At 40.0% G+C, this 13,926-nt stretch overlaps 1 protein-coding gene across 7 annotated transcripts in view; it reads left to right on the forward strand.

The window, feature by feature from the left end:
- ESRRG (estrogen related receptor gamma) overlaps positions 1-13,926 on the forward strand; it is a 472,345-nt gene that overhangs the window by 262,120 nt on the left and 196,299 nt on the right. The window contains exon 1 of one of the 7 annotated variants that reach the window (XM_045011448.1): positions 13,299-13,394. The exons of the other annotated variants lie outside the window; for them this stretch is intronic. Coding sequence (XP_044867383.1) covers positions 13,339-13,394 — 56 coding nt within the window. The 5' untranslated portion in view covers positions 13,299-13,338. Of the gene's footprint in view, positions 1-13,298; positions 13,395-13,926 lie in introns of those variants that run through there. 7 annotated transcript variants of the gene reach the window in all.

The following is a 13,926-nucleotide window of genomic DNA, read 5'->3' on the forward strand; positions in this document are numbered from 1 at the left end:
TGAACAATGGCATTTACAAGGGAGCTGAGGCCGGAGACTAATTTTAATTTGGGTGGTGACCACTTAACCTTATTGTGTGAACCAACTTGAGATCCATGTTGTCATTGGACAAATCGACATAAAATGTTTGACCTACCATCTCTTTCCTTAACTGTCAAGCCTCTGTATTGTCTCTTTTCATCTTCAGTAGTTTCCATTAGAATAAATCAGTGTATTCCAGCAGTTACCCCCATGTGGTATCTGAGATATCATAATATTTCAAACACTACAATCTGGTAACGGCTGGTAAATGTTCACTTTATGTTGGCAACTTCTGCATTTTATTCTTCAACAAATGTCTTTTATTTTGTATAATGCAAGAAAAGTCCCCACTCGTAATGCTTTAAGGACTAAATTCTGCCGTACACTCAAGGCCCTCCTTAGGATTTATGGGGATTCCGGGGGCCTGGGGTCTTCGGCGGCGGGGGGTCCTTCCGTTCCGGGACCCGCCGCCGAAGTGCCCTGAAGACCTGCAGCGGGGACGCCCCGCTGCCGAATTACCGCTGAAGCGGAACCCGCCGCCGAAGTGCAGCCCGGTCTTCGGCGGTAATTTGGCGGCGGGGGGCCCCCACTGCGGGTCTTCGGGGCACTTTGGCGGCAGGTCCCGGAACGGAAGGGCCCCCCGCCGCCGAATTACCGCCGAAGACCGAGCTGAACTTCGGTGGTGGGTCCCACTTCAGCAGTAATTCGCCGGCGGGGGGGTCCTTCCACCCCGGAGTGGAAGGACCCCCCCGCCGGTGAAGACCGAGAGTGGAAGAAGCTCCTGCGCCCTGCCCCGCAAGAGTTTTCCGGGCCCCCCGGAGCGAGTGAAGGACCCCGCTCCAGGGGCCCCAAAAAACTCTCGTGGGGGCCCGGGGCCTGGGGCAAATTGCCCCACTTGCCCCCCCCTCTGGGCGGCCCTGAGAAGAACCCTCCCCGCATTGCTGACACACAAACAGCAGAAGCGCCTCTCGCAGGCCGGCGGCCCCGCACTTACCAATTCCACCCCCTCCCTCTGAGCGTTTCAGGAGTGCCGTGAACAGCTGATTCGTGGTCTTCAAGCTCCAGGAGGGAGGGGGAGAAGTGGGGATGGAGGTGTGCTTGGGGGAGGAGGTGGGGAAGAGGCAGGGTGGGAGGCTTGGGGGAAGGGGTGGAGTGGTGGGGGCAGAGCCTGGAGCAGAGGAGGGGCGTCGAGCACCCCCCAGAAAGATGAGAAGTCTGCACCTATGGCTCCCGGTGGTGCCTCAAATTTTTGGGTGCCCTACGCAGCCGCATATACTGCATATGCCTAAGGTCGGCCCTGCCTACACTGCATGCACATGGCCCCCATTAAGTCAGCCAGAGCCATGTGAGCACTCATTTGAAGGCAAAATTAATCCTCACTTTCGCCTGTTGTCACCCTTGCAGCATATCAAGGCTATGCAATGTTTTGTCCGGTATCACAGAACAACTGGTGGTTTAGTACATCTACAGCAATAATGCCATTTTCTGTGTCAGGGATAATAAAGAGTGTCTGACCTCTCACTAGCATGTGGAGAGCCAGAATACACCTTTGTCCCCTTTCTCAAGAGTGTGAAAGGGCAATAGCATCACAGGAAGAGAAGGCAGCGGTTTCTCAGGCATCCAAGTAATCAAAATTAGGGATAGCAGCAGGCAGTTTCAACGAGCTTAGTACGCTCTAAGAATCCAAGCAGCCCTTCTGCATTGCTCACTAATGGTGACTGCCTTATTTTGGCAGTAATAATATTTTGGGTGGGTGTGTGCACGTGCATGAGAGAGAGAGCGAGAGCATCTGTTGGTGCCCAGTACCATCACCTAGCAGTTTAGGTCAGGAATTGAAATGTTAACCTATCAGCTTGAAACTGCATTATGCTGGGTAAAATGTGTAGTGTGCTTTAAGACATCTACCCCTGTGCAATGTCGACACCCTTCCTCTCCACCCCCACCCCTCGCGCATGTTAGAAATCTGTATATTCAAGTACACCACTGGCTAAACCTCTCCCAGAGAGGGTTCTTTGAACTCCAGACTCTGTAGACAAAATGCCTGTTCAGTTGAGCAGAAGATCTGAGGATAGGGAAAGGGAGTGGACCAAGGAGCCAGATACAGCCGGTATATATTTGTCACAAAATGCCAGAATAAAGTCCAAATGTCTATAGAGCTGTGTGATTATAATTTTTTCTTGCAGTTTAAAGCCCTAACCTGTATTATAACAGGCTTAAGTCCTGTCATAAAACATGTTTGATCTGGAGATTTCAGCTTGTACAGTTTGTGAGTCATTCTTAACTTTTAAATGAGAAGATATTAATTTTGAAGGAATTAGGTTGAAATTTTCTGAGACTGAAACGAGTCTTGCACAAGTTAGCAAGACTAGCTGCTAAAGGTGCCTTAATGAAAACTAGTGCAATGTGGGAGGTTTAACATTTCTATTGAGTTTGGTGTATTAAAAACAGTCAAAATGGAGTAGGGAAAGTAGCTAGGTATTGAATCTCCCCTTTACATTCTTGGGCAACTCCCCAGTTTTCAGTTCTGATGGAAATAATGCTTTAAAATCTTCAGATCTGGAAATATTTTTCTCTGAGGCTGGCATATCTTTTGAAAGTCTTGCTTTTTTTTTTTAATTTTAACCAGTTCATTTTCTGATAACATGTGACAGTTCAAGTTTTTGGTGTGGACAGGGGTTATGTGACTGCATTCCCCACAGGATCTTGGGGGGCTGCACTGGGAAGTGTTGAGTGTTGAATGTTAAGCTTGTTCCTTTGTATGGCTTAGAAATCTCTGTTGTCCAGAATTGTACAGATAAGGCAGACCCATTTGCTTCATTGTCAGGCAATGTAGCTGAATAGAAATGCAAATGTGACATCAGGGGTCTGTGCTGGGGAGGCTTTTGCTGCTGCCTTCTGTAACAGTGCTCCTGGTTGTAAGAAAATTCCCATAGAATCCAGGATTTTGTTTTTCATTTTTATTAGCTACAGGTTACAGAAAAGACTCTCTGAAAGCAAACGCATCTCTTTTGCAGATGCCTTTATTTTTATGCAGTGGAACGGCTCAGTTTTAACTCCCTTATCAAGAGCTGCATGAACTGCCCAGACTAAATTGGGAGCATCTCCACACTGTTTGACAAATAGATTTTTTTGTAAACTGATTTAGCCTTTTCATTGTTTGCATTTCATTATATTGCAGACTTCATGTCACAAAATCGGTATTCATTCAAAATAGAGAATTTAGAGATCGGACTGTAGCCAGATTAAAAAATATTGCATAGGTCAGGTCTATTAACCATAGAATAATAGCAAGTCAGTGATCCAAGGGGTAGTTCTTCAGCAGAGAAGGGCTAACATAACTGAGGTCAGGAGTCAGACCTTGGGACTTCAAATGTGGCTGTAGCCAGATTTACAAGTAAATCTACAAGGAAAACAGGAAAAGTGAAGGAACTTTGCAGTGTATGCGAAGAGAGAGGCAACCCAGCCCTTTCACCTGAAATCTCAGCTTTCTCAATGAATGAAGAATAAAATTCTGATTTGCTTATATGGTTTTCTTTATTCAGACACTCTTAACATAGTTCCTTGCTCCAAAGCATGATCCAAGGATCTAAATCAGGTTTTAGAGGATTTATTTAGAAAATATATTGAAAGAGAAATGATTCTCATTTTGCTGGTTTGCAATATTGAATACAAACTGAGAGCATTTTGAACATACATGTAGCAAGTACAAATGGTACAAAAGCATATACATACTACTCTTAACAATGTGAAAAGAGTTTGTTAATGCCTCAAAGGCTGATAATCTGATGTGAGAGCAAGGAGTTCAATCTGAGAAAAGTTGCGATTGAATTCTAATTATGTTTTGTTTCTAAAAGATGTTTATGCATTTCACTCTTACCTCTGACAGTACGGAAGAGATTCTTGCATTCCTGTAAACAACGGTGTCCTAATAGCTTCCCATGGAAGCCGCTTCAGATTTTCCTACAATATCACCTCCTTACCATCACTCCCATGGTAATGAACCAGAAATAGTTGGGGCTAGGGTGACCAGATAGCAAGTGTGAAAAATCGGGATGGGGGTTTTAGGCACCTGTATAAGACAAAGTCCTTAATATTGGGACTCTGCCTATAAAATCTGTTCGCCCGAGGTGGGACCAAACTTGTGAGGTGCTGAGCCATCTTTTTGAGCCATTGACAGTAATGGGAGTTAAGGAGCCCAGCACATTAGAAGACACTCAGTATTTCACAGGACAGCATTATTTGAACTCAGGGGAAGAGTCATCACTTCTGTCTTTGACGGGGTTGTCTGTGTAATTGAAGATCGTGATGAAATTTATTTGTTACCAGTGTAATATCCGATACATTCTCTATCGAGGGACTATATCCTGCAAAACAGTACAAGTCTGTAACCTGTAACCTCAAAATTGTAACTTAGAGGTTTATTCCTGAAGGCTTTACTCAGGCAAAAATACCAGTGAAGCCAGTGTGAGTTTTGGCTGAGAAAGGCCTAAAAGCTCAGGTTCTAAGAGGGAAAGACGTATTGTATATTGAACATATTAGTATGTTGACATGATTTTGAGGTCATTTGGCTTGGATGTTCTAGGTGGAGAAAGCTGGACTTTGTGGCAAAGTTATGAAGTGGCTCTGAGCTAGCCTCAGAAGTTGAACCTTTAATTTTCTGTGTCCCATGTCTTACTTCCACATTTGTTCACGTTTATCTTTTTGTGCACACAAAACTTGGATGACCATATGGAGATGGTCAGGTTTGAGTATATAATGTTTATATACACATGCATGCAATATAATTGACAGGACCCAATTTTCAATGCTAGGCACAATAGAAGGGCACTGATTTGTAAGTGCATATATGGCATTTTGCAGTAGCAACATATATACATTTATATACACTCATTGGGCCTCCTTTAAAGATGTGGCACTATCACTTTCATTGCTTTATTTACTATTCTAGTATTTAATAAAAAATAATTCATTGTTTTTTCTGTTCAGGCACGAAATATCAGTTCTGTCAATGTAGCGGAGTTCAACCAAATCCCTGGGAAATGCAAAGGCTAAAAAAGGTGATAGAACTGGTGAGAAGTAAAGGCTAGTTTCAGAAACTTAGTTTTGCTTATTTATAAAGAAAGAAACCTCGAAATCTATCCAAATTTGCAGGCACATGAATTAAGTTGGATAATGGTAAGCATAATGTTTACATCTCATAGAGCTAAATTTATTGATTGAGATTGAATAATTGAATAGGACTAACTGCCTGATCAATAGAAATGAGGCTGGTAGTGGGACAGGAATGCAGGCAATAATGGAAAGCTCCAGCCACAAAAATATCATATTAGGACTATATTGTCTCATTGAATCTTCTTTGCTAATACTGGTAGAAAAAATGTGAATGTTTTCATTGCATTAGCCACAACAAATAAAGGCAAGACCCACTGTATTTAACAACATGATTCTAATACATGGTAGTCAAAAAGTGTTAAAGTGGTCAAATGAAACGATATTGTATAAGCATGTTAGTGACTGCAGAAATGCTATACTGCATTAGTGCCTAGTGCTTCCTGGTACATTTTTTGAATGAGTTATCGTGCACTTTTCAGCCATGAATGTGTGGCAAATTCTTTTGGGTGTGGAGAACAGCATCTCACCTGAGCTCAAATGTGTTCTCTCAGGGCTTTCTTTAACCTCATCCGAGTTCCAATGTTCAGGTGGGCTGGGCTCCAAGACTTGGGGTAAGTGTAATCAGTGGTGAAACATGATTTTCTTTTCTTTAGACCTACTCAAACCAATTCCCCATCTGGAACCTGAATGTTCGTAACTCAATTAAAAAAAAAGTCTCTTTGTATTACATTCATGGGGAAAAGCATAAGATGCTGTTTAACCCTGCAGAGACTTTGTGTATGTATGTACCTGTGTTTTCTCAAAATTCATTTGGCTGGCAGTCTGGACAATGTCAGTGTTTTACATTTCAAATGTTAAGGGCCCAGTCATTGCTGCAAAGCATTCCACGTTCAAGTAGTCCCACTAAAATCAATACGAGGGTTCAAATAAATAAGGACTAGTTGCATGACTTAAAGCTTTGCTGGATCAGGCCTTAATAAGGGGACTTCATGCTTTATTAAATGTTGTCATTTTAATATTTAGGATTCCAATTTAGAGAAGGGAAAAATAATCTAATATTTCCCTACCCCACCACCAATACCAGTGATAATTCTCTTTGATTTGTTTAGCTTTCTAACTCAAGAAGTATTCCAAAACTGATTAAACTCACCCCAAATTCTTCCATCTCAATTGAACATCAGAGTTAAGATGGAGAATATCACCTAACTTCTAAATTAGTGACATACTTCCATGTGAAATTTGCATTCTTTCTTAATAATAGTAACTGATAACCAGGGCGGCTCTGGGTATTTTGCTGCCCCAAGCACGGCAGGCAGGCTGTCTTCGGCGGCTTGCCTGTGGGAGGTCCGCCGAAGCCGTGGGACCAGCGGACCCTCCGCATGCATGCCGCCGAAGGCAACCTGCCTGCCGCCCTCACGGCGACCGGCAGAGCGCCCCCCGTGGCTTGCCGCCTCAGGCACGTGCTTGGCATACTGGTGCCTGGAGCCGCCCCTGCTGATAACAAAAGTACAGTGTCGATGTGGACAGTCCCTGGGGTGGGAGGGTAGTCAGTATGCATGGTAGGTGCTTTTTTTCTTGTCAATATTTACTGTGGTTAAAGGTTGAAAGTTTAGTATAGTGTTCTGTGCACCCTTAAAAAGTGCAAGCCCTTTAAACTATCGTTTTAAAAATGTGCATTTGATGTCAGGAGAGTGCACGCAGAGATAACCTTGGTGTAAGTGATGGTTCCAGTCATCTAGTGTACGGACAAAAGATTTCTGAGGCTATGTTACTTGGCAGTTCAACATGATCTGGCTGTTTGTTAATCAGGGAACATGAGAAGAACAAAGGAGAGAGAACACAAATGTAGTAAAAGTGCTGCATAGATATAAGATGTACAGTAGGACCACTACGTTGTGGGAGGACTGGATAATATACAGTGAGTGATAGAAAATGAGAGTGGTAGGAAGGTGAAATTTGTTTCACTTTGTTCCATGTGACTTGGGTTTATTGGGAAGGGGGGGTAACATTTTTGTATGCAGTCAGAGAGCGTGTTCTGTAAATCTCTTCAGTTGCCCGTTCCCTGGGTGTCGCAATAGATTAAGTCGCTGTGTGATGATATGACACCGCCATCACTCGTCTTCCTGGGATATTGCTGGAGGCAACAACAAACCTGTGTCTTTGGCACATGTGAAGGAATTTAGAGCTTGAGGGGTTAAATTACACAGGCTCCCCTGTGGATCAGCTTATGCTTGGACAGTAATAATAGCAATAACATTAATAATAAAAATGCCAGAGCAAAGGGAGTGGAGGGGGAGAAAGAGAAAGAAGAGTGATGGAAGATGGGCTGGGATAGTGAGAATAAAAACAAACTGCAGATAATGTGTTTTGTATGGCAGGTGTATCGGCCAGAAGTCAAATTTCATAGGGGCGCCTGCAACATGCACATGCACAAACACATATTACAATAGCTTTGAGGATGGCTAGTGGCTTTTGTGTGTGTGTGTGTGTGTTTGTGCTGTCGCTTGAAGCCATGATATCCTAGGGCAGTGTAACAAGCAATTCATGTCAGCTCACGGTAAAGATTATTGGTGTTTTCACTGGGGAAATATTTGCACTCCATCTTCTTCTTTTCTATTTTTAGCTCCTTGAGCTTCCAGTCAGGTAGGAAGACAAGCAAAAAAAAAAAAAAAGACATTGCCGACCCATCAGATCTTGTACCTCAATTAGTCAGAACTAAAACCCTAATCTCACTTAGGAATGGCTGTTGATGTTAAGTTTTTCTTTTCTGCCGTCTTGTTTTTGTGGAATACTATGTTTCATGCAGGTTGTGGAGGGGAAAGAGACTGAGAATTAAATTTGGGTTTGGGTTTTTTGTTCTGTTGGCAAACAAACCTTTTTTATAGAAAAATGTTTTCTCAAATATAAGACCTTTGAAAAATAAAAGGTAATTCAAAAGCAGAATAATGTGGACCCTTCTATTTTATTCCTGCATAGAAATGCCACTGTCACAATAAGGAACAGCAATTCATTTCTTTGGAAAAAAGAAATATGAATTTGTGCTCTTTCAGATTTATTGTTTATCATAATCATCTTTCTAGTAAAAAGGGCTAATTTACTCTTTCTATAGGAATATTTTAAGTGTGATTATCATAATACCACAGCTGTTGAAAAGGTCTAAAATAGGACATTGACCTTGAATGTGTTTCTGCATTTAGCATTTGGTGCTTAACATTCAGGAAACAATATAACTGCAACTCATTTATTAACGTGTAATCTCAAAATGTTAACTCTTGCTCTGTAAATACATGCCATAAGGATTGTTGAAAGCTTGCGGTATCCCATGAAGTACATGTGGTATTTTATCAGTGTAAATATGTATAAGATTTTCAAGATTTCTGCTGGGAATACTCAATAACTAAAGTAAGTTTTCCCTTTGGTACTGCACTAGTTTATGATTTAATTTTTACTGACATTCCACCAGTCATATTATTAGCTTCACAAAATGAAAGTGAAATAATCCTGTATTAATTAAACAGAGCAACTGAATTCCCTCAGTCATCTTATCCTTGGCTGTCTGAGACAGTAACACACTTCTGCTTCTCTGAAGAAACTTACACTAGGATAAGAGCTTGGTGCAATCGAAAAATATCAATATTGGAGCGGATGCTCCATTTATCTCTAATGAGATTAGACTTTTTTTGGATGTCATGCAATGGGTGGGCACCTTTTTTTAGGCTTTGGAAAAGGTATTTTGTTCAGTAGAACAATTTTCACTTACAGCAGTATGAAAGGGTTCTATTCTGTATCAGTGAAGGTAGTCATTTAAATATCAATGCCCATGTCCTTGAAAATAAAGGAAATAGAAAATATGCCGTGTTTTATTAAGATCCGGTGACTTGAATGTACTTCGGTAATATGGCAAAGTGATTGCTGTGATTTCTTAGAGAAGAAATTTCATCTGCTAAAGTTTAAAAAAATAACCAACCAACCCTCAGCTTTGTGTGTAGGAGAACAATTCCTGGTCTATGATGAAGTTCTAAAGCACATTTTGAGATAGCGTTGGATTTTTTTTGTCTAAGATCAAAGCAAGGAGTGATTAATGCTAAATACAGATTGAAGTAGCAGATGTTTCTAAAGTAATTACCTGCTACCCTTTGCCCAACTATATACAAACGTGAACAAAGTTTGCAACTTTTTTAGCGCAAAGGATTTTTTTCAACATTAACAGTGTGTCCAGAGATGCACTGCGTGCCTTCTAATAAAGAGCACAAAAGGCAAAACTCCAAAATCAAATCGTGTGTCCAAACCAATTATGTGTCTAAGATAGCAGCAGAGCAATTTTAATGCTGAGCATTCAGTAGCATAACACAAATTTGTTTTTATTTGACACTAGCTTGCCCAGTTATTTGCAGAGTGGCAAAGAGGGAATCACAAATAAAGACTATTTTGGTCCTCTCATAGTTCATTTCAAACAACCAGTGATATTTCAACATTTAATTCAAACTTTATTGAAAAATGATAGATTTTGCTGAGGTGGGGAACATCCTTCTTAACCATAATAGGTTCAGAAAGAGTATTTGTTTTAAAATAAATAATCTCAGAGCAGGTGCTTGAATTTTTGATGTTTTTGTCCCTACCCAACTGTCTTTTCCTCATTGCTCTTTTAAGTAAATATAATGCACTTGGCACGACGTGCTGTGCTGCTTCTGTAAAGTGCCACTGAATCTTTACTTCTTCGGTTGCCTTGAGGTAGCTGTGGTTAAGGAATCTGGTTGCTTGGGTGCCTTGAAATGTCGATTGCATTTAAGTGTGAAGACGCTTAAAGATGTACTAGGGATAATTATACACGCAGAGAGATGTGGAGATGCAGACACTGCACAGTAATTCTCATTGACTGGTGCAGACACTCATGACAGTTCCCCCCACCCCCACTTTCTCTTTGATTCCATTTCTACCGTGTTTTGTATACTCCTTGTGGTAAGATTTTGCACTGTAGATTTTGATAAGTTACTTCAGAAACATATGTGTGTACATGCAGGCGTGTTCTTAATCCATATCCTCTGCTGAAATTCTGTAAACCAGTGGCTGCCTTGATTGTATCTTCCCTCCTCCCCCCCCGTGCTTTTTATTTATTTCAAATGTTGTGCAAGAAAGTTTACTGAGGAAACTTAACTACACACTTGCCTCAGTTATCTGCTGTACTAGCCTTTCATTTTTTTTTAGCTGAACAGTAACTGGGGAAACCAAAGTTCAAGCATGTAGATGGAATTCCAGACCCTGGTCTGGTGGAGGTGGCACTTTCAGTCCCAGGGGAGGAAGCTAACTGCTTTGTTTATCAACACGTAAAGTATAGCACTGTGTTTCTGGTCATCTAAGGAGCAGCACAGCAGTGAAGGCAGCTGCTTGCCTGGATGAAAGATGGTTGGTGGAAAGGTAGTGATGGTTAATAGGGGGAGAGAAAGATTGGATAGGGAGGGAAAGCAAAGGAGTAGTGGAAACTATATGGACATGAAAAGAATGGAAGACAGACCTAAAGAGAAGGCAATAGACTGTCAGATTTTCAGCTGCTGAGTATAAATATACAGTCTAAAAGATAATGAACAAAAGTAAACATGAGGTAAATTTTGGTCTGATAAGGTTTAAGATGGCTTAATAATCATATTTCAAATTATATATGTTCCAGTAAAAATGATGATACAAGTCATTTTTAAAGTACAGTATCAAATTACTCATATATATAGATCCTTCATGGATTATTTTTTAATAATAAAACACACACAGGTACAGGGTCTGAAGGAATTTCAAACCCAAATGCCAGTATAGTTAGAAAATAGCTACTTTATAGTGAGCGTATATGTATATTTAAAGTTATACATTTAAACTAAAGACATTTATTGGTTTATATTTTGTTGGAGATGTGCATGAATAAACCAGTTAGTGGGATTTGGACTTTGGATTTATATGGAAATCAAGATTCTTATAGAATAGAATAAATATTTAATTTTCAAGTGCTGATTTGGTTCCCACAACCACAGCATTTCTTTTATCAAAGTGCTTTTTAAGAAGGGGTTTTAATGCCATAAAATGATGAAATTCCTCTTGTTTTAAGATTTGATAAAAACTAATCTTTTTTTTTTGTCTGTATGGTGTGTCTGCAGAATGCTTGGGCTTTACATCTCAGAGCTCTTTTAATTCACTGCTCACAATCGAATTTACATCTTAATTACAGAGTTCACATTTAACAATATAGACAGCATAATGCTACTGGTAATTAAGCTTTTACTACCTGCTTTTATACGGTAGTGAGAGACATAGTTTTGCTGTGTGAAGTCTGATCCTTAAACTTGCATGTATTTTATACCGCATATGTAAGGAGCAGGCCCATCCTTTACATCTGGTTAAATACATTACACTGGAAATCACTCTCCGTCACAAAGAGCTTCAAACATGTCTATTGCATTTATATTTTTTGGACTTAATTTCTGGGGTTTCTTTCCCCCAAAAGCTGTGTAATAGATTTGAAGAGGACATTTGTGTTCCCATTTGTGAATGTTATTAATGCATTCTGAGGGTGTGCACTGGTTTGTTTTGATCTTAAAGATTATGTCATTTGCATCATGTAGGACTCCAGTCACAAAAGATTTGTGCACACTAGAGCTGAATTATAAAAAATTGTGGGTTCTCCACTCTTAAGAAGGTAGCAGTTATCTCCTTGTCATAAATAGCTGGTATTTATTTCCACTGCAGGCTGGTAGAAAAAAAAATCTTTCTCTGAAACCAGAAAATAAGTATATTTTAGCTGTAATGTTAATAATATACTGTAGCTTTTGAGGGAAATTTATCATACCCCTATTTTTCAGCTGCTCCTTTTAAAATTTGTGTTTTCAGTGTAAATGATGTCTGATTTTGTGTATGATCACTTGCTTAAAATTGGTTTATTCAATGAGTTTTCTTTATGAGGTGGATGACTATGACTTATAAAAAGAAAGTGGTTTGGAGCTATTGGGTTCAAAGATGATGATTATATAGGTAGTGACATATATACAAGTAATGGGTTTGATATATTTACTTTCCTTCCAGTTTGGTAAAATTTGCTTTAGAAATAAATTTAAAAAAAATCAAAACCTGCAGGGGTACGCATGCAGACCTACCACAATGCAGTCTGATCTTGTTAAAATGAAACAGGCTGAGTTTAGTCCATTATAATCCCTGCTCAGTTACAAAAGAAATTGATCAGTGCAGGAGCTTTTCCTTCTGTTTATGATCAACATCTAAATGTTTTGCATTTGTGGCTAATGTGTTAAATATGCCCATAGTAACATGTATATACTATAGGTATATGTACACGTATGTGCTCTCAGCAATGTGTGCACCTGTGCTGTTAAAACAGATGCATTTTTAAAGTGTAGCTTTTCTGTCAAGTCTGTACTGAATGAGATTTTCAGTTCTAAATATATATATAAAAAATTGACAATGCAAACTTACAGTTAAAAGTTCAATTACCCAGAATCTTTAGAACAATTAATTTTGAGTTTAGGCGCTCAGTATGTACCAGAAAAATTAGAAGATAAAAAAAATCATTTATGCATGAAAAAAAGCAAAAGCACTTAAATCCTCCCCACCCCCCAGCAATCCCCTCCTCCCCCAACAACAACAGTGGAATAAACAGACAATGGCAGCACAAACTTAGTTCTCTACCTTATGATGAATTCTTCACAACATTAACTGAGAGTCTGCGTGTATTTCTTCCATTCAAGGTACCTGGCTAACAGTGTTTTAAGTTACAGAAAACATCTAGTGCCTAGAGAGTTATTTTAGTTTTTCTTTGTAGCCCCTTAGAAAATATTGGTAGCATTTACATTTCTTTTTATTAACTCCCTACTCTCAGTATTCAGTCTCTTTCAGTTTCTCCTCCCCTCTCTACCTGCCTGGCTCTTCTCAATCTGTGCAGCCTCTGTTCTGCTCACATCTGATTGGCTAATGTGCTACCAATCCAGTATCTGTCTGGGCCAGTGGGACTGCATATGTAAAGCCCTACTTCATATTAATAAGCTCCAATCGGGGCTTTAAGTCCTTGATTAGGAGAGTGTGAGAGCTTTTGGTCCCAACTGGCTGTGCCTATAGGCTTGTCACCAGGAGAACATTTGTGTTAATTGCACTGTGCTCTGTCAAGGAAACTTTGATTTATTGCTGGGGTGCACAAATAATGGTTGCCGAGCGCACATGGATTCGGTAGAACTTTGCCTTCCTGAATCTTTTTCCCTTCACTACGAAGAAGAGTAGGTACCTTTCTTCCTTTCTTTTTTTGTTCTTTTTTTTTTTTAATGAAAAAATGTAAACATTGATTCAGGTAGGGCTCTGTGGCTTCTGTGTGCATGAATGGTCGTTTGTGTCTGTCTTGTCTTTTTTGTGCTGAGGGTGATCTGCTAATTTAGTAAGTGGAGAATTGTTCTCTGACTACAATGTTACCTTTGAGTCAAAGCCCTGTGACTGTCAGTAAAACAGCTGTGTGACAGTCACTTCTTATTCAGGTACTAATAATAGGCACTTGGCACAAATGCTTAGTGAATTGTTAAAATATGCCTTGAAGTAGAACACATTTTCCCAGGGAAAAAAGGTTTAAAACTAATATATTATGAAAATGATTTATGTTAGTGCCTCTCGTGTATTTTCAATATGACAGATATTTTGGTCTCCCTGTCATTTCTGTCTATGCAGAGTTAGCAGGGAAAATAACAGAACTGTTAATACCTCTTTAAGGATGAATATTCACAACTAGCCTTCCGCAATTCAGGTCTAAAATACTGTTCA

Source organism: Mauremys mutica, chromosome 3 (assembly GCF_020497125.1).
Source record: "Mauremys mutica isolate MM-2020 ecotype Southern chromosome 3, ASM2049712v1, whole genome shotgun sequence".
Classification (NCBI taxonomy): domain Eukaryota; kingdom Metazoa; phylum Chordata; order Testudines; family Geoemydidae; genus Mauremys; species Mauremys mutica.